General features: G+C 42.2%; 1 protein-coding gene across 3 annotated transcripts in view; it reads left to right on the top strand.

The window, feature by feature from the left end:
* Positions 1-19,123, top strand: part of SLC35D2 (solute carrier family 35 member D2) — a 22,702-nt gene extending 3,579 nt beyond the window's left edge. The window contains exons 1-12 of one of the 3 annotated variants that reach the window (XM_027879157.1): positions 601-734; positions 3,246-3,279; positions 4,878-4,964; positions 7,651-7,718; positions 10,149-10,220; positions 11,711-11,779; positions 12,879-12,981; positions 14,311-14,403; positions 15,331-15,398; positions 16,124-16,202; positions 17,865-17,947; positions 18,584-19,123. In XM_027879157.1, the coding sequence (XP_027734958.1) occupies positions 601-734; positions 3,246-3,279; positions 4,878-4,964; positions 7,651-7,718; positions 10,149-10,220; positions 11,711-11,779; positions 12,879-12,981; positions 14,311-14,403; positions 15,331-15,398; positions 16,124-16,202; positions 17,865-17,947; positions 18,584-18,686 (993 nt within the window). In that variant the 3' untranslated portion in view covers positions 18,687-19,123. Of the gene's footprint in view, positions 1-600; positions 735-3,245; positions 3,280-4,877; positions 4,965-7,650; positions 7,719-10,148; positions 10,221-11,710; positions 11,780-12,878; positions 12,982-14,310; positions 14,404-15,330; positions 15,399-16,123; positions 16,203-17,864; positions 17,948-18,583 lie in introns of those variants that run through there. The other 2 variants (XM_027879158.1, XM_027879159.1) reach the window with 2 other exon arrangements.
* Positions 19,124-21,188: the final 2,065 nt, after the last annotated feature.

Genomic DNA, 21,188 nt, shown 5'->3' with positions numbered 1-21,188 from the left:
CCTGTCCCTTTCCCTGTCCCCTGCCTCCTGTCCCTGCTGCCTGTCCCCGTCCCCTGCCGCCTGTCCCTGTCCCCCGTCCCTGCCGCCTGTCCCCTGTCCCCTGCCGCCTGTCCCTGTCCCCCGTCCCTGCCGCCTGTCCCCATCCCCTGCCCCTGCCGCCCTCGGGGCTCGGCCCTCCCTCGGGGGCTCGCCCGGAGGGATGCCGCCCGTTCCCACCGGGACAATCCTAACACCGGCCGGGGCTCGGCGGCGGGCCCGGGGTTTGGCGATGAAGCCCCGGGACCTGCTGAGGCGGGGGGGGCGGCCCCTTCTTCACCCGGGCCCCGCAGAGCCGGGTTTTCCCCCCAAAAGCTTGACCCCCTCAAGGCTCTTGAGCCTCCCTAAAGCCACACCGGGGCGGCAGCAGCGCCTCTTCGGGCGGGGCCCGGAGCCGCTCCCCACACACGGCCGGCCGGGCCCCGCTGCCACCGGGGCAGGCGGAGGAGGAGGAGCGGCAGCCGGCGCTCGGGGCCGGGCCGGGGCAGGCGGAGGAGGAGCGGCAGCCGGAGCGGGGCAGTGTCTCTTTCTCTCTCTTTCTCTCTGTCTCTCTCTCTCAGCGCCATGAGCGCCGGGCAGGCCGCGGGGGAGGCGGCGGGCGCGGCCCCGGCGCTGCCCAGGGCGCTCTCGGCGCTGTTTTACGGGGCGTGCTCCTTCCTCATCGTGCTGGTCAACAAGGCGCTGCTGAGCGCCTACAGGTGAGCCCGGGGGGGTGTCTGACCCGGGGGCAGCGATCCCCAGCCGGGCCGGGGTCCCCGCGGAGCATCCGCGGAAGGCACGGCCCTGCCCTCGGGGCAGGGCCGTGCCTTCCGCGGATGCTCCGCGGGGACCCCGGCCCGGACACCCTGCGAGGGGACAGCTCATTGTGAGCCAAAATCAGAACCAAAAAAAAAAAAAAAAAAAAGGAAAAAGGAAAGTTAAAGAGCCAGAGTGGCTGCTATTTTCTGGCGCTCGCTGCTGTTGGAACGCGTAGGAACTGTATGGAACATCTCTCAGAAATGACACACGCACGGGGCGAGTTGAGGTTTTGGTTTATAGTGGCTGCTGCTTCTGCCGTGCAAAACTGGAGCTCCCTGTAAGTCCCTGGCACGCATTTAGCACATCCATGGCAGATAATCGAGGGCAATACGTCCATCTAAGTTATGGGCAAAGAGCTTGCAGCAATGCTGGGAATGTTTAGGGCTACACAAACCACAGATGTCTGGAGGAATCTGTGTAGTACAGGTGAGTGAAGTCTCCATCTCTATATGGACTGACTGTAAGTGCTAAACAAAATACAGTTCAGGTGTCACATGATTATAAATGGAAGTCCTGGTGTTTCTTCTGCCTTTTTTTTTTTTTTTTTTTTTTTTTTTTTTTTTTTTTTTTTTTTTTTTTTTTTTTTTTTTTTTTTTTTTTTTTTTTTTTTTTTTTTTTTTTTTTTTTTGCATGAAACCTCCATTTTCCTGAATCTCTTTCTGCTTCTGGCTGCTTCTCTGTGTCAGGACTCAGAACCATTTTTGTTTTCAGGTATTCTGCTGAAGTTTCTGCCTTCCTAAGTTTTGAGTATCTGAATCCAGGGATATCCAGGGACCTGTGGTATGGATACTAATTAGTAGTATTAATATAACTAGTAATTAGTTCCCTGGAATGAAGAGACTTGTGTCCAGGGAAGTGCAGGCTGGTCTGTCTCACCTCAGTGCTTGGCAAGATTACAGAGCAGATCCTCCTGGAAACTGTGCTAAGGGACATGGAAAATAAGGAGGTGACTGGTGGCAGCCAACGTGGCTGCACGAAGGGAAATCGTGCCCTGACAAATTTGGTGGCTTTCTGCAGCAGGATTACAGCAGTGGTGGATGAGGGAAGGGCAACAGACATCATGTACCTGGACTTGTGCGAAGCATTTGACCGCATCACATCCTAGTCTCTTGGAGAGACGTGGATTTGAGGGATGGACCACTGAGTGGATAAGGAATTGGCTGGATGGTCACAGCCAAAGAGCTGCAGTCAGCAGTTCAGTGTCCAAGTGGAGACCAGTGATGAGGGTTGTCCTCGGGGACAGATGCTTGGACTGGATCAAGTGCACCCCCAGCAAATTTGTGTAGCGAGACACTGGAGGAAAGGGATGACACCAGAGGGACCCTGACAGGCTTGAGAGGTGGGCCTGTGTGATCCCCATGAAGTTCAGCCAGGCCAAGTGCAAGGTTGTGCCCCCGGGTTGAGGCTATCCCGAGCAAACATTCAGACTGGGAGGAGAATGGATTCACACTAGCCCTGGGGAGAAAGACTTGCAGTTTATGAATGAAAAGCTTAATAAGAGCTGGCAGTGTGTGCTTGCAGCCCAGCAGGCCATCCACATCCTGGGGTGCATCAAAAGGGGTGTGAGCAGCAGGTCGAGGGAGGGGATTCTCCCCCTCTGCTCTGATGAGACCCCACCCAGAGAGAGGGCTGTGTCCAGGTCTTGGACCCCCAACCAAGAAAGGCACTGACCTGTTGGAATGAGTCCAGAGGAGGGCCACTAAGCTTGTCACAGGGCTGGAGCACCTGTGCTGTGAGGACAGGCTGAGGGAGTTGCGGCTGTTCAGCCTGGAGGAGAGAAGATTCTGAGACCTTATTGTGGCCTTCCAGTACCTCAAGGAGGCTGCAAGAGAGCTGGAGAAGGACCTTTCACAAAGGCATGTAGTGGTAGGAAAAATGGCCTTAAGCTGAAAGAGGGCAGGTTTATATTGAAAATAGGAAGAAAACCTTTACTGTGAATTCTTCACTAGAACAGGTTGTCCAGAGAGGTTGTGGACTCCCCATCCCTGGAGCTGTTCAGGACCGGGCTGGATGAGGCTCTGGGCACCCTGGAGTAGTGGAAGGTGTCCCTGCTAATGGCAGGGAGTTGGAACGAGGAGATCCTTACGGCCCCTTCCAATCCAAGCCGTTTTGTGGCTCTATCCATGGTTTCAGCTGAAGCTAACTGAAGCGTTATGGTAGTTACAAACATCCCCCAAACTATTAGCAGTTCAGAACTGGTGACCTGTGCATTTCCAGTATTATTTGGATTGTGTTTTGCTGCATAAATAAAATATTAGGACTCCAATAAGTGTAGTCCTGAGCTCTCCTGAAACACAGGCCGCTCATTCTGTCAGTTGCTGACTTTGGTATTAAATTTAAACTTTTTTTTTTTTTTCCTAATTAATTTTTTTTCCGTTTCCCAGTACTAAATATCTGTTAATGTTTTTCAGCTTCCCGTCACCAGTGTTTCTTGGAATTGGACAGGTATGTTCACAAGTAAAGTATACTTTTAAGTATTCATTATTTTGTAAGCTAAATTAATGGTAATAGAGGTAGATTTTAGAGGTCAAAATCCCAGTTATACTGAACTGCTTGTCTTCTGCATTAGATAGACTATAAGGAACTGTAATTTGCTTTATGGAGATCAGGGAAGTTGTAAGTTCAAGTCAAAATTATTGCCTGAAAAGACTTACATAAAAAAACTGGAAATGCCATTTATTTCCCCTTGCAAAGTTCAGTAATTGAGAGATCAGACCTTCAAAACCGTCTAGGTTTGTTCTAGAAAGTGCATATATCCTGTGAGAGCCCTTGAGCATTTGTGGATTATATGGGGAGATACTGCCCCTCTTTGTAGCAAAACCATGTATTTCCTCATAAATACCTCCCCCATTCCCTAGCAGTTTTCTCCAACAGCACCAGCATGAAATTTTGATTCGCTGTTGTTTTACTTGCCTGTGGGCAAGTCTCAGTACTGCAGCAGAAATGTTTTTTATTACTTTTGTTGTCAGTTGGCATCGTAATAAAACCAAAGTTCAGGCGTGGTCCGTAGAGAAGAATGTGTGACTGCAGAAGGATCACTTGGAAAGGTGGAGCCTTGAAGCAAGTTCTTTCTGTTTAGGCAAACACATTTTAGAGAGGGTTTGCTTTCTGCCAAGGTTGCATGCCAGGGGGTAGTGAGGAGGAGGGTAAAACAGGGTACTACAAGCCTGACATCTCTGCTGTTTGGTGCTGGAGACAGTAGAATGTCTCGTAAAGTCTTTGTGAAGTGGGGAGGGAGAGTTTTACACATCCAGTCTGCTCAAGGAACCACAGATCGTGTTTCAGTGGAAGACTAGAAAATGCAGCAATAATTCATGTGACGCTATGGCTTTGTTTCATTGCAGAACCTAAGACTTTGTGGCGTTTCCATTTTTTTTTTTTTGTTGACTGATCCCTCCAAGATTTCCCTGAACACTTTGTATATAGTATAGTATAATGCTTTAGTCTGCAGAACATGACTCCACTGCATGCTCTAGATGGTCAACTAGTGTACTTTTGTATAAGGAAAATTTTACCTTTTTTTTGACTCCCTGGGGACAGCATCAACACTTGTGATGTCACGTGTGATTGCTAAGATATTCTTCTTCATTCTGTCTGTATCCTTATTATTTCTTCCTGATATTATCTACAGACTGATCAATGCACTATCACTGTCTTGCATTACCAAAAAAAAAAAAAAAAGCTTTGGGAGTGGTTTTGCAGACTAAACAACTCTTTGAGTAAAAATCTCGTGGTTAATCCTGGATTGTGCCCTATTTTATTTATTCAGCTCCCTCTCAGATATGTTGTTTCACAGAGTGCCGCTAGCTTTACTCAGACAGGAAAGTGCATGTGTATATTTTACTTTTAGATAAATAGCTGGCAAAATTGATAAAAATAAAGTTATTTCAGTTTTTTAATTGCAAGCTGTGTTGTTCTTTGAGAGAAATACACAATAAGTAGCGTTTGTTAATTGCATGTAAAGATTTTTATCCTTGAAGCAGTTCTTTCATGTGTACATTACAATTCTGCTCTTACATGACTTCTTTTTTGTTTTTGTTTAGATGGCAGCCACTATACTTATCTTGTATGTGTCAAAACTAAATAATATTGTTCACTTCCCTGATTTTGACAAAAGTATACCTGTGAAGGTAAGAATTACTTATGTCCTGATATTAATAGGAAGGAATTATTTCTTATAGTGGCATTCTTTCTCATGCAGACCAAAAAAAAAATTACATTTCTTTGTCAAGTGGGATTATTTGTGGTTTGTTTTTTTTTCCATTTAATATTGGATTTGATAATTTTAAATTCTTTGCAATATTCTTGAGTGCTTGGGCTGTAGAGATAAGCTCTGTTTGCAGAGAAATCTGGTGCCATTTTGTTATGGAGTAGATGGGAAAGGGTGCTGGATGAACTTCATATTCCTGAAGTGTTTTTCTGCCTGTAGGCACCTCTCTGTGGGATCAGTGGGAGATAAGAGTTTGTGACAGACTTTTGAACACAGCATGAAGGGAGAAGAGCTGCTTGGGAATCTGAATGGAGTGTGTGATGAAACAGTGTGATAAAAAATGCCCACTGAAAGTACTGTGGGTAGCAGCTAGCTGCACTGGACAAACCCTCAGTGTACGTGGTCTAAAGAAGCAGGACAGAGCAAATATGAGAGTCTCTCCTGTCACCTCAGTTTGGGGACTAGGATGTGAAATGACTGCAGCAGTGATCCTTGCAGATTTTTGCATCAGTATGCAATGTTGCTGGGGTTTTTCTCCGATGCATTAGCCCCTGTATTTAGGTCTTGTTGCATGGTGTTGGTTGGGGTTTGCTCAGAGGCACAGAGATGGTTTCCAGCTCTGCTGCAGGGCTCAGATATTGTACCTCTTCAGGCCAGCATCTTCATTGCAGAATCTTGTCTAATCAGTGGGAGGTTTTCTGTGAACATCTTGCAGACTTGCTCATTCTTAATGCACGTTGAAATCACTGGCATTTCTACATGTGAAAGTCTTGGAGGAAAATCTGCGGTGTCAATCATAAAATGGACAATCCTGCTTTATTCCAGAATAAGAAAGAAGGAGGTTTCCCAGTGGATAGCTTTGAGTTCTGCATACAAACAACTAACTGAGACCTGGGGGAGTTTTTTCCCTCCACCTCCCCCGGTCCCACTGTGCTCCCTCTCTGCTCTTGCCTTCACCTTAATGTCGGGGCAAAGGCATTAGCACAGTACAGCACCCATTTTCTTTATCCTAATAATATCTGTCCTTTGGAAGACTTCCCTGGATAGACTGGGAGCAGTCAGCACTGTAGCACCCATATTGCCTACTGCTTGTAGTGCTGGATTTGACTAGTCACAGTGAATCAGCAGGATTGCTCATTGCTTATTTCTTTACTTTTTAAAAAAAACCCTTAGGCCAGCTCTTCGTCCTTCTGACAACTTCTGCTTTGACACTAAGATAACCATTACTTTTCACTCCTGAAATGGTTTATGTCTTCAGTGCTTTCAGATGTAGTTTTAAAGTAGTGAAATGCTTACTTTAGCTATGAAACTTTGGAGTTCTCGACCCTTTTTAAGTATATGATTTACTTGTCTCTGGCGTTGTGCTGGATGTTGTCATTCTGTCTTTATAATGGATGAATTTCAGAGGACAGATAATGTAACGTCCACTCTGTTTTCAGCCTATAAATGAAATAAACCAAAATGTTCCCAAAAAAGTCTGCAGAAGAGCTAGTGCTTTATAAAATTTTCGCAAACTTATGTTGACAAGTTGAATATTTATTGTTACTTATGCTCCTGCTGTCTTTATAGTCCTAACTTTTACTGTTACTTTCACTTAGAAGTTAACTTCAGTTAGCTGTAGTTAACTTTTACTTCACATTTCTCCTGGCTGTAAAAGAAATGCAGAATTTTTGACGTAGATAAGATGCAGCCCCCACTTCTCTGTGTGCTTTCCTAGCAGACCATGTTTTGTCTCCTAAAGCACGTGTAGGAACAGCAGCAGTCATTAGGGCAGAGGTGTGTTTTGTCTCCCTGCCATTCCGGCTCCACCTGACTGACAGTGAATGGGACTCCCTGTACACACCACCTTTGTCCCCACTGATTGCTTCAGTTGGTTTTTATCTTCTGCAAATTCCAGCCTCACCCCACTCCTCTGATACTGCAATTTTTCTGTAAGGGGAAAATGAACAGCTTTGATTTGCAGCTGATTATTGTGTGGAGATCCCTGGCTTCTTGTACATTTTCTTAAGGCCTTGAAATTCTGTTATTTTTTCTCTGTGTTGTGTTACAGATCACATGTTTCTGTCTCTTTATGTTAGAAGCTGGGATGGGTAAAGTTTAATTTACCTCTAAATACTTATCTTTCCTCTCTAATATCTTGCATAACATGATTTGTTGGGTAGATCTAAAATGTTGTAACTTCCAGGCATACTGATATATGTGGAGCCTATAGAGAAGCCCAACATACTTACAGTTTATAATTGTTCCATGCCACCTGTTCACTTGCTTATTTAGCTACTGTTATTAGTATTTATACCTAAAATTAAATGTTGGAATGGGTATTAATCTGGGGATTATAGTAATTAAAATAAACCTGATGAACATTTACTCTAAATGGAGTCTAAGTCTCAGGTAGACTGCAAGTCTTTTAATAAATAAGTGGTTGTGAATGGTCACATAAATGTGAGCTGCAGATGAGTCACCTTTTTTTTTCCCCCTTAAAAAAAATCCCCCTCTTTCTTATTAAAAGTACATCTGATATATGGGTACCAAATACTATCACGTAAAGTTTCTCAGCAGTGCTTCAACACGTAATAATCTCAGTTGTGCTTTTAATTTTATCACAGTTGTTTCCTCTGCCTCTGATTTATGTTGGAAACCACATAAGTGGATTGTCAAGTACCAGCAAACTCAGGTACAGTAAGTGGAAGTTATAAGTGGACTGTTTGGATTTTACCCTTTCCTCTTGTGAGGTGAAAAAATCAGCACTAAAGAAGAGCATTGGGTAGGGCCTTAAATGCATGTAGGGCCTGTCTGTCTGTCTAAACCCCATAAGCTGTTAGGAAGTTCTTACCCAATCATTTGGCCTGTTCACAAGCTGTCTGCTTCTCTTAAAAGGAGCTTAGCCAGGCCTGTACTGCTATAAAATCGCAGCTCTTCCGTGTGACCATGAAAGAGCTTCCACTTTCCCCTCACACCCTAGTGTCCAGCTTTTCATGGGCACCCTAACCAGAGAGTTGGGAAACTCTTAAGGTGTTTCTGAAGGAAGAAGCATAAGGTAAAGATTTGCAGAAGTTGTGTAGGAATCACCAAGAGATGGAACAGCTGGTGGGTGGTGGGGTGGTCGTAGAGCCCTGCTGAGCCCCAAAAGGAGGTTGTTGGGGGGCAGTGCTGAAGGGCACCCGGACTCCTCTGTGCCTGTAAGCGTGGATCCTGAGAGTTGCTTCCATGCTGGTGCTAAAAAGGTGCAAGTCATGTAGACAGCATGCTATAATAGATTGAATGACCACATCTCCTGTGGAAGAGGAATGCAGAAGCATGCTGGCTGCGTAAGGACCAGAGGATACAGCACTACCCTTGTGGTGGGTTTTTATGTGTTATTGCAGCCTTCTAGGGATTTGGTTGCAAGCTAAACCAAAACAGGGAATTTTGTAGGTTTATTGCATTTCCTAATTTTGAGAGAGATGCTGGGAAAGAAAATAGAACCATAGAATCATAGAATTGTCAAGGCTGCAAGAGATCTTTAAGATCATGAAGTCCAACCATCGATCCAGCCCTACCACTGTAAGCCCTAAACCACTAAACCATATCACCCAGAGCCAGATCCAGATGCCTCTTGAGCACCTCCAGGGATGATCCATTTCAATGCCTGACCACCCTAACAGTAAAAAAAAAAATCTGTTCTAATATCTAATCTGTAACTCCCCTCTCTCAGTTTAAGGACATTTCCACTTGTGCTCTCACTGCAGGCACAGTAGCAGAGACCAGCCCCCACCTCACTACAACCTCCTTGTAGGTAGCTGTAGACAGCAACAAGGTCCCCCATGTATTCCTCTTAACTTGTTTACATTTCTTTTTATTTCTTTTTATTGTTTACATTTCTGCTTATTAATTCCCTATGTAATTAGGGGATTAATTTTCTCTATCTATGAACCCTAGATGCCTGATTCTGCAACTTGATTTTTTATGCATTCAGAAGTTGTTCCACTGAAGTGACTGCTCAGGCAGACATAAGGATTTAGGGAGCACTGCCACTAATAGCGCTTCAGCCATTGGCAATATGAGAGTAGTTTCAATCCTCTAAAAGTTTGATTTGTGGGTGTTTCTTTCCCTTTCCCCTGGCTGTAATTTTAAATGTTTAGTGTGGTGTTCTAAACATAAGTGCGCTATCTCCCTCTCCCATGGCTGATACACCTCCCTTAGATTTGCTATTCATAGTTAATTTTTGTAACAGAAGAGTAAAAATGGCTGCAGTGTTTCCACCATTAACTTTTTGTTACAGTGCACTGTGTTACAATATGTGACATTTGTTTATGTTGTGGAATTCTCCAGCTTGTTTGGGCTGTCTGGAAGGTGCAGACGATCCAGTGCATAACTGAAAAATATCTGATGTAAACTGATTAAACTCTGTGTAAGGATTTGTGTCGTTTATTAATGCAGTTGGTATTAGCTATCCTAAGCAGAGGATTAATTGGCCCATATGGTCTTGCTGTCAGATTTCCAGAGCCAGATGCAAGTGTTTTCTCAATCAAAAAGTTCTCCAACTGCATTACTTCATGAAGATCAACAATATGTTGCTCAAAAGTGGCAGTTTGGTAGTTGCAGCTGGTCCCACCTTTTGTGTTTGTTGTACTTGCTCTGATTTTTTTTTTTTGTCATGGATTTGTTTTACTTTTTTAAAGGTACATCTTGTTTGCTAAGCATGTTTTCTTTTTATTTTATTTCTGTTACATGTTTTCAGAGACAGGTTTATTGCCTGTCCTCTAAGTTTATAACAGGAATAATTTTTACTTAACCCTGCCCGTGAATTTTGCAGAAAAAAATACTTCATGGGGTTATGCTAAGTAGAAAATACCTATTAAATTCCATTTCACTATTGCAGAGGCCCCTTTAGAAGGTAGCCAGTTGCCCTGGCTTACACATTATCAAAGTTGTTATTTTTCAATGACTTGGTTATCTAATCTGTGTCTAATGTCAGACTGATGCTAAGTGACTGGATATTTGGTTTGGGTTTGTACTGCTGGACTAATGGTTCCATCCTCTGTTTAGTAAAATAAGAATTAGAACATAAGAATGTTGTTAATCTGACATTATGCTTGGATTTTTATTTTGTTTTTTTTGACAGTTTGCCGATGTTTACAGTGCTCAGGAAGTTTACCATTCCACTTACTTTACTGCTGGAAATCATCATACTTGGGTGATCCTTTTTGTTTTGTTTTGTTTTGTTTTGTTTTCATTTAAGACACCTTTATTTTACATCATATCAAATGGATTACTTGTGACAGCTCATCAGAATATTGAATGAGTGATTTTTACTGACAAATAGAGAAAAGGGAAGAAAGTGGGTTTATGTTACTTTTTTTGAAGACACAGATACATAGATTTTAGCAAATGCAATAAAAGAAAAAAAGCTTGCTTTCATTAGCACATCTCACTCTCTTTGGCTGTTGCACAGGATTCAGGTAAGCAGACACAACTCAGACACTTGTGGTGGTTGTGTTTGTGCCTCGTCTGGATGGCCCCTAAGCTGCAGACTGCTTCAAACAGACAAGTCCTTGTGTCTCAGAACAGTGATGATAGTACAAATACATCTTATTTTGTCTAGAGCTTGGTGGCTCTATCCACGTAGCTGATGGTGGGTTAAGATGAAGCCACAAGGGGAAAAACAACCTTCTGGAAGCTGAACCCAGGCAACAAGAGAGTGATGGTCAAGGGAAAAGGTGTCCAGAAAGCCCCCAAGTAGACTGTCATCTCCATCTGGCTGAAGCAGCAGTTGATCAGTGTGAATCATATTTATTAAGGACTTCAGAGAGTCTGTGCAGGTGTCTGTCAGGCTTTGAAAGACAGTCAAGGTGTGGCTTGTTACTGCTGAGAGTCATTATGACCAAAGAGTTAAATGTCTAGAGCCTGCACACAGCTTTATTCTGGGACAGTGGCCCACACCTGGGCTCCTTGGACACACAGGATTTCTCCAAAAGCATTTTTTCCAAGAGTACTGTACGTTTTGTTTTGGTGGATCTTCTCTCTCAGGTGAGCCTGACAGACTAAGGACTGGGGAGATGTCTGCGAGACATATTACATATGGTGCAAAAAATGAGTGCTTAAGACATTTGCAAATAATGTAGATATGAAAAAAAAAACCCAGTTTTACATCATGTTTTTCAACTGCTTTGTGGCAGTGCTGTGGTAGTGGAGAATATCATAAGCTCTGTGCTTTCCCTTTCAAGTACAAAGTTTCAGTTTGACTTCAAAATAAGTATCTATTTCAAAAACAGTCCAGATAATGTGCTGTACAGCAACTTCCCCAGGAAAGGCGATACGAAAAACAATGTGACAGACATGCAGTGATTTTCCTTTATTGGATTGCTGCAAGACACTGACATATGTCCATTATGAATACCAATACTCATTTCATTAGTTTATTCCAGTGCTGTTACTTTAAACCTTTAATATTTACTTCCACAATTATCTAGTAGCTCACAGTGCTTTTTCAGTCTCTGTTCTCAGGGCCAAGGTCTGACAGCGTGGCACATGGTCAATCACGTTGCTTCTGTAAGGTTATCAAGACTTTGCCCTCCTGTTGAATGTTCTGTGATTACTAATCGCTTTGAAGCTTTTCAGGCAGACTGCCATTTAATGTCCTCTTCAAATAACGCAAATGTGAACTGTCTGAATTTCTGCCTGCAGGAAGCGGTACCCACTGAGTATCATACTCAGCGTGTTTGCCATCATTCTGGGGGCTTTCATAGCAGCTGGGTAAGGCTTCAGTCTGTTTTATGAATCCATGTTATGAGGGGAGGGAAAACAGAGGGGATTTTTTACCCTTGTTTAGTTCCAAGCAGACCTAGGCTGAGATCAGTTACTCTGGAATAAATTGATTTGTAAAATCTCTCTACTGACATCACTGAGAGGTGCAGGAATGCAAAGGGGAAATTCTGATTCCTGCTGAAAGTATTTGGGTGCTTCTTTTTTCGCCTCTAGGTTTTCCGTGTTTGCAGGATCATAAATGAAGCAAGTTAAAGATCTGTGAGGAATGTTGCTTTTATTTCATGGTATCAGTGTATTTTAGTGTTCTCAGAAAAAAATATGTTCCTGTTCTGGATAGAAAGACTTTTTTTTTTGGGGGTTGTCAGATATTGCCTATATTTTTAAATCACTTTGAATAAGCTCAATTATGACATTAAGGTCACAAAGCACTCATATACTGTTGCCCTGTGTTTTCTTTCTGTTTGAATATTCCTTTATCTACTTGGAAATGTCATGGTTGGTGGGGGTTTTTTGTGGGTTTTTTGTTTGTTTGTTTGTTGGTTTGGTTTGGTTTGGTTTGGGGGTTTTTTGTGGGTTTTATTTTTTTCTTGGCTTTGCTGTGTACAAGGGTAAATAATTTCCATGTGATGTGACTCAGATAGAGCCATGTCCTGTTAAGTGAGTTACCCTGTATTCATGAGGTAACTACTCAAAACAGAAAGGATGACAATATGTCTGGCCTGACTGTAAAAGACAGTCAGACTTTATTCCATAGCTGCTTTTTGTATTAAAAGAAATAGGTAAGCATACTCAGTAATAATTGGACAAGTTGTCAGGGTTAAGATGGGTGGAATTTTTCACTGAATGAAAATGGAACATTTCCTGCCACTTTCACACTGACTACTGGGAGCTCCCCAGTGACTCATTTGTGGTGATCCTGTGACTGGAGAAATGTAAACTACTTTGATTACAGAGAATGCTTGAAGCAAAACCTGTGACTTGCTGGAGTTCTCAGGATTTGCATACCCTCATTTACGGTGTCCCTCTGGGTAATCAAGGCTTATTTACAGCATGTTTGCTTATTTACAATACAGTATTTCTTTCCCAGGTCTGACCTGTCTTTCAATCTGGAGGGCTATATCTTTGTGCTGCTAAATGATATCTTCACAGCAGCAAATGGAGTTTACACAAAGCAGAAAATCGATCCAAAGGTAACTGTGGAGTGATTAGACTGAGCTTAACATTATGACAGTATTATAACAGCGGGTTACTTGTTACATAATTTTATGTACTTACAGTTATGAACTCATAAACAGTTTCATTTCACTTCTCAGTTGATATATGAATCTTTAATATGGAACAGCCTGGGAAAATTTGTTGTTTGAATCACTGGCCAGGCTTAGGTAAACAAACAGTATATTTTAGTTTCTCTCAAGTCTACTGGGCAGAGTTTGTAGTTACTTTACATTCTTGCTTTAGGCTAAAAATAAAGTTAATCCAAGCCATAAGGGAATCACTTACCTGTGAATTTGTTATATATTTATATAAGGAAGATGATTTCTTGACTAGAAACGCACTTTAAGTGGCATTTACGTAAAACAAAGACCTGAGTCAATAAACACAGTAACTTATATTTTTTGGTTATCTAAAAGCAAGTCTTCACCGAAGCCAGGTATACCAAGGCATTAAGTGATACCTTGATATGTATTACTTTATTCCAACACTGAGCAGGCTGCTCTTCCAGTGCAGTGCTGTGAAACGTACCAAGCCATAGCAAAGAGGAGTCTTGGAGGTGCTGGTTAGAGTTTTTGTTACTGACTTCTGTGCATACACTGCAAATATATACCTTAATAATCTCAGACAGCACACTGATTCCAGGCTGCATTTTTGTTTATGAGCAGCACTCAGCAGCCTCACGGTTTCCTGCAAAATGCAGAGTTTCGTTGTGAAGCAGGAGACGGGCTGGAGAGATTTGCAGAGTAGCATGGCTGAATCTGGAGGAAGGGAAGTCTACTTTGTCGTTTTCCTGATCTCCTGCCTTTGTGCCAAGCAAGTTAACCAGCAGGATATGTGGCATCCCTCAAGTTGCTTCAGGTTACAATTACTGATATAGTTGTAGAGCTCCATCTAGGAGTCGGCCTTCATTCATCTTCCTGTCACCTGTTTTCATGGTTAATTTGCAGTAGGTAGAATGAGTAATCCCTTGGCCAGTCAGAGGCTCATGTGGAGTCTTAAACTTAAGCAGTTCTGGACCAGTGCTTTGGGAAGTTTCTGACTGGCTGGCGCTGTGTAGACACTGTCCAAGGTATAACAGAGCAGTAATACCTGCTGAGTGTGCAGACAAAGTGACTGAAGTGGAAATTAACCACGAAATTAGCACAAAACAGTGAAACCAAGGATCACAAGGCTGTGTTTTAAACTAAAATCTATTATGTCCTGTCTGCTCACTGACGATAATGTCAGGAAGGTTGCCACAGTCATTGTGGTATTTTGCTCCCAGATGGCTTGTAGATTCAACCACCACGTTTCATTTTTCACAGGAGCTGGGAAAATACGGTGTCCTGTTCTATAATGCTTGTTTCATGGTGGTCCCAACAGTTATTATTAGCTATTCTACCGGAGACTTTCAGCAGGTGAGTAGCGCTATTGCATGTCTCAGACTGATAACTTCGTTTAGTTCAGGGTTTTTTCACTTGGGAAATGGGTGGGCTTTTTCTTTGTTTCTAAAGAGGTAATTCCACCTCTGTGTTATTGACTAGTATGTGAAAAGTGTGACTTGGACTTGCCCTTCACAGTAAGAACTTGTGATTATTCACTTAAGAAGAAGGTGAGTTTGTGTGGTGGTCCTCATACGAGGCTTTGTTTAAGAACTAATGCATGGGAAAAATAAAGAGAGTGCTGTGGCCACTGGCTGGTTTGGGGCAAGCAACTTAATGCTCAGTTACCTGAAAAGAATAAATACATATCAGAGGGACCCAGTTTGCCTGTTGTGCATTGCAGTGGCTTGGTCACTCAAAAAAAAGACCTGTTAAATGATGCAGGTAGCCAGTGTCAGTGTGACACACCGAAATTTAATCACAGAAGAAAGGGAGAAAATGGAAAAATACTGATGAAAAGCGAGGAAATTATTGTAGATAACACAGGTGTTATTCAGCTTTTCAGGCCAGCTTTTATCCTAGCAGAACTCATTGCCTTGCTCCATCACAGACAGTGCACAGCACATGTCTTTTGCCAGTCAAAACATCAGTACCATGTCTGTGGGGTAAGGACATTGCTTCTGCTCCTCTAGCTAGTTCTGGAATTACAGCTGCCACACCTCATGCAGACTGTTGTTTTTGAGTGTCCCAGGTATTCTCTTCTCTTTCACCAGCTGGCTCACTATGAGGGCTGTTAAATGCATTGAACTGCTTCCAGTAGTAGTATAAATGATTCGTAATTTTAGAATGAATTAAATGTATTTGTGATATTGCACATTTTCATAGTAAACATGTTTTATGTGTTTACAGCTGATTATATAGCATGTAATTCTCTCTCTCTTTTTTTTTTTTTTTTTTTAATAGGCAATACGTTTCCAGCACTGGACAAATTTCTTATTTCTTTTTCAATTTGTTCTTTCCTGCTTTCTGGGGTAAGGATACAGGGGAATCAAGCAAAATGTTTTTATGACAGTGTTTCCAATTGCAAATCTCAAATGTAAGACTCACTAATAAGTTATGTTAGAGTTCAAAGAAAATGGTTTTTTCCCCCCAGGCTTCTGTTGTGTCTCTTAAGTATTTCTAATGTTGTAAATAACTGTTTCAGTACTTTCAGTGCTGTTGACCCGACAATACAGTGATTAACAACGTGATATTTAGCTTTGTAATTTCTGTACTCCCTCCTCTGTTTAAATGTTTTGCAGTTATCCCTCAGTATGGGAACTGTTTGAGTGTGTTTATTCTGTGAAGCAGCTGGGGAAAATGTGGGAGGCTCAAAAGCAGTGAGCCTGTTCCTGTTGGAACTGCAGAGTCGAAGGAAGAACAGAACAATGAGCTGCATCGTGTATTCCCTTCCACATGTCAACAGCCAAGGGGTCAAACTAATTTCGAGTGCTGACATTTAAAAAGCACAGAGAAGAGGGATGGCTCTGCTAGAGCTCAAGCAGCACATTTTAACATGTATTTTGAATATTCTGGATACCTTATGTCATTAACTTAAAATACAGATCCACAGAGTGGGGGTTTTTTTTAGGGTTTGGAACAAGTGGGATTGAAGATCCCGGAAAAATACTGATCCAGAAAATGTTGAACATCTTAAAGTGATGCTACACTTCTGAGCTCCCTGGGAAGAACTTACACAATTTTGTCTGTTATTTAGGTTTCTCTTGATGTATTCTACTGTGCTCTGCAGTCATTACAATTCTGCACTCACGACGACAGTAGTTGGTGCCATCAAGGTGAGTTATGGAGCAGAGGAGGGGAGCAAGAATGCTCAAATAGACAGGGAGGAGCATTGGCTCAGCAGTGATCCTAATTAGGCTTTGAGATGGAAAGATCAAAATGAGGGCTAACAGTGAGACACTGCTTGTGCCAAACAGGGTCACACCACAGAGTGGCCTTGTTCTCTTCCACTGAAGCTGACGTATGCTCTAGAAAGCAGTTTAGATTTTGTTTTCTTAAAGAATAACTCAAACCACTTAAATTAAAAAATGTGTATTTAACAACAGTTCTTCAGGTACTGCCTGCTTCTGTTCTTTGTTAGGTTACTGTGTGTTAATCAGGGTGAACTGACACAGACTTAACGCCTCAGCCTCTGTGTGAGAGCATTTGTGTTCTAGCAGAATGGACTGTTTCATTTTGATTTATACAAATCCTGGTCAACTTGATCAACGTGCGTGTTTTAAAAAAATTGGTTTCTTGAAAACTCGGTGTCTTTACAGTCTGTTTTCTTTGACACGGTTTGATTTAAAACCAGTGCAGCCTCCTTTGTGCTGATGAGGCCAACGTGCCTGAACTGGGAACACCTCTGACTGCCCAGGCACCTTTCTGAAGGCCATTTTGGGGAGCAGCACGGAGCTGTAAAGCTGGAACAGCTTTAGCAAAAGATAAAGCTTATGCAGTTATGGGCCAAAGGCTCTCAGAATCCAAACTAGTTGAGGCATAGGAATAACAGTTCTCACGGTCCTCCCTTGCATGGGTGACTAAGGAAAACAATGCCTCCAGCATAGCAAAATCTGCAGAAGGAGGATGGTGCTGCACTTCCTACAGGTTGGGTTTTTTTTCCCTTTTTTTGAAAGCTGGGAAGATTATTCTGGTAGTTTTCATTCTGAGGCCCTGAAAGTGTTCTTTACATTTTATATGTCTGCATCCAACCATTAAGTCAGAGCAACACAATTTCTATTTTCAGAGCTGAAATAGTCCTTGAGACACTCTGTGCAGCTTTAAGCTGAGAAGCAGTTTATGATGCAGCAGGTAGGAATGATGTTGCTGTCCAGGCTAGGTGCTAAAACATTTGTAAGCAACAAGGTGTTGGTAAAATGATCACACAGTTCTATACCTTTCTTTCCATTTTTAGTAGACAGTTTTTCCAAAACTTGAAGGGGGTGGGTGACAGTTAGAATCTTTAACTTTAAACTCTGCCTGTCTGGAACTGGTGCCCGGTGCTTTCAGGGCACATTTGGTTGACAAAGTAAGCAGATGACCCTTTCAAAGTAATAAGAAAGGAATTTTATTGTAACTTTGAAGTGTCCTTTGAGAACCCAAAACTCACTTTTAAGAAATGGGATTTAAGGGGAGCCTTCCAAAGATAAAGAAGTAGATTTCAAAAGGTGGACATAGCTCCATTTTGCCTAATATCAAATAGCTGACTTTTTTTGGTTTCTTAACCCAGAAAGTCACTCTCAGTGCATTTAGAAAGCGTGCTGATTTTATTATTCTGTTTCACTGCTACATTATCCATAAGGCTGACATCACATGAAAGGAATTTAAGTGCTGATTTTGGGGTGGTCAGTAACAGAATGTATCTATTTCCCTAGAAAAGTAATTAAGCTGATATCACTTACATTCATGGAGATGAAACCTGAATGAAATAAATACATGATTTTTTTTTTTCCTTTCAGAATATATCCATTGCTTACATCGGAATGTTGATTGGTGGAGATTACATATTCTCTATGCTAAACTTCATAGGCCTAAACATTTGGTGAGTGAAACTTCAACAGCCTTTATTTGTTAGAGCTGGAAATTTCCCAGTGAGCTGTAGTTTTATGGGTTGCTTGATCTGATCACCCATTTTGAGTGATGCAGTTTTGACCTGATGAAGCAGTCCCTCAGGAGGCAAAGCATGTTACAGTTAGACACCTTCCATCCTGTCTGTTTTCAGATATTGAATTGAACTGTGGTAGGATCTTAACTGTGGAAGTGTTAGTGAAACAGTGCAGTTTTTACTATGTGGGATAGAGTTGATTTTTTTTTTCTTTTTGAAAGAGCAGCAGTTCTGAGCTGCGAGGCTTCCAGGTAAAAACCGAGTGGTGGTGGGAAGTGAGAGCACTGACTGAGTAAGCTGTGCACACTGAATACAAAGTTCTGACTTGTGAGTTGCTACTTTTTGTGCTGGGATGAGCTGTTACATCTGTGTGTATGAATCCTTGTGAGCAACTCGTAATTGATCTCTGCCTGCTTGGAGCTGGCTGCCCAGAGGGCTTACATAGCTCTGAGGCACTCCTGATTTAGGGTAGCTGGTGTTCTTTAATCCTCTGGAAGGAAAGGTAGACACCTGTGAAATGGCATCCATAACATCAGGCTTCTCTGACGCTGCTGTTCATTCCCTTTCCTTCAGCATGGCAGGGGGACTCAGGTACTCATTTTTGACACTGAGAGGAAGCAGCCAGCCTGCACAACCTGGGGATGAAGAGAATGCACTTCCTGCCTCAAAGGCTTAGCCAAAGCGCCTGCCTTGAAGGGGACCGAAGATGCAAGTGTGTTTAGCATTGCTGAGAACTTAAATCGTGATGGAACACATTTGGAACAAGGAAATCTACCTCAACTGTCGCAGACAAGCACGCGACTCGTTGGCTCAGAAGTACTCTTGCACACCATGTTTTTTACATACAGACTAGTTTAATTTTAGGGTTGTTTTTTTTTTTTTTTTTTTTTTTACACCACAAGCCGATTTATAGGAAGGAATGCTATGAGCAAATCTCAAGTTGTGAATTTCTGTGTTTACCTGTATTTTTGGGTGCTGCTTGTACTCAGCAAGACCTGTGAGTTCTTGTGTCTGCCAGCAGCCTCCTGAGGCAAAACTCACTGTAAAAGACCACGAAGCCTGATTCACCATTGCCTTATGCCAACGTGCAATCCTTACTGTCAGTGGAGAGATGAAAAGTCCTGGTGGTTCAGGCTGTTTTCACCTCTGCATTTGCCTCTGTGTAGGTGATGCAGAACATATGAGGCACAGAGGATATGCTCCCCCAGGTTGTTTCCTGTGTAAGTGTTGACTAAAAAAATTGGGGATATGTCCAAGTGTGTTCAGTATGCATTGTGTGGGCATTCTGTTTCAATCTCTTCCTCATCCTCACAGTGTTCTGCTGCAACTGGCACTGTTGGTATAAGTGAATCCTCGTAACTTGGCAGCGGGATCAAGGAGAGTAGGAAAATGACAGAGGCTTTTTTAATATTTAAAGGTATTTTGTGTGTGTGTGTGTGTGTGTGTGTGTGTGTGAGCCAGTACCAAAAAAAAGGAAATCTGTTTTTGTTTACGTAAATTTTTCTTTTAAAATCACGATCACCTCCTCTGGTGTTTTGTCTGTAACTATCTTGCTGCAGAGATGTGATGATACTACATACAAACATAGTAGGGAGGGGAAGCTGATTGGGGTAGGGAAGACTAAATTGTGTTTAAATTAGAAGAAAGGCTCAGTGTCTTGTTGTGTCTTACATATATATATATAGTGAAAGCTTGTCTGGTACTAGTTCATGTTTTAAATTCTGAGCAAGGAATCGCTGTAAGCCTGGAGATTGCTGGAGTTGGCACAGCCCACACCGTGGTGGTCTGAGTTATCATCTGGGACAACAGTGGCACTGCTCTGTATCTGTATTTCCTTCTTGGAAAAATATGGTTGATAATGCTTACTGGTGTCTCTGAGGATAAAGTGTTAACCTCTGAAAACGTGGTAGAAGCATTGCAGCACTGGAAGACAGCTGAGGAATTAATCTTGTCGAAGGTCTCAGTTCCCTGCAAGCATGAACCAAGATTTTTGAAAATAATCAAATCAAAAGAAGATTTTGGAAGACTTTGACGTGGAACCGGCATGGTCTAATGACTTGTTTGATTCCCCCTCTGAATTAAAGCAGAGCTAAATCTGAAAATCATCACTCTGTGTGCAGCACATGAATGACCAGCCTGGATTAGACTGAGGAGACGTGGGTAGCTCACACCAGAGTCTTCAGGGAGTGACTGTGCTTCCCACTGCCTGTGTGGATTTGAATGGCAGGTGGAGCAGTGACTGGAGATGCCAGAAGTGGGATTTAAGGGCACAGTTAAAGTGAAAAGAGAAATCTGAGCTGTCCCTTTTCTCACAGCTGGCTGAGAGATGTGACTTGCATTTTCTGTCTATTGAAGACCCGAGGAGGGACAGGTTTGCTGCAAATATTTTAGAGTTTTTAAAGACTTCCTTTTTATTTAAAAAGCCTTCAATGTTTTTGAGTGTATTCTTTTATAGGACTCCTCTTTTTCCATATCATCTCTACCTCCACAATCCAGATTGTTGAACCTCAACTCTCTGCAGTGAGACAAGGCATTGGAAGGTTTTCATTAATTATGAAATGATTATGAGTGCCATTTGATTGCAATACTGATGAACACACAATGGCACCTGCTAAATAAGATGTAGTTCCCACCAAGGAACAACCTCCTGTGTGCATTGAATGAATTTCTGTTTTGCTGTACCTTTTATAAATAAAAAGGTGAGGATTACAGTTTTAACAAGTTTTTGGATTTGTGGTTTTTTTCTTTTCCTGCAGATGAACACTCGCTCTCAAGCACATGCACAGCACAAATATCTGCTTTCTATATGCCAGCCACTGTAGCATACTTGAAGTAGTCTCATTAGTTCATTCTGTACAACAGTGGAAATGACTTTTATTTCATTATTTCATATGACTTTCATTGTTCATGTAATATTTTTGAGGTGCTTCAGACTTAGGCCTCTCACCTAAAATGCAGACCTGATTTTCACAGTCTTTATGATTGTATTACTCAGAATCATTTAAAAAAAACCACATTTAGGTATAACAACAAGTAGGCGCTACGTAGAAGGACTAGCAAGTGCTTGCATACTTTCACAAAGCAACTCAGCTTCAGTCACTTACTATTTTCCTCCGTATCTGCAATGTAAAATGTTGTAAATTTGCTGGTTAAAACTCTGGGAATATGGGCTCGACCA

This window comes from Empidonax traillii, unplaced genomic scaffold (genome assembly GCF_003031625.1).
Source record: "Empidonax traillii isolate 1590-97213 ecotype Southwest subspecies unplaced genomic scaffold, ASM303162v1 scaffold51:size1492887, whole genome shotgun sequence".
Taxonomy (NCBI): domain Eukaryota; kingdom Metazoa; phylum Chordata; class Aves; order Passeriformes; family Tyrannidae; genus Empidonax; species Empidonax traillii.
This window is presented reverse-complemented; position numbering and strand designations above follow the sequence as displayed.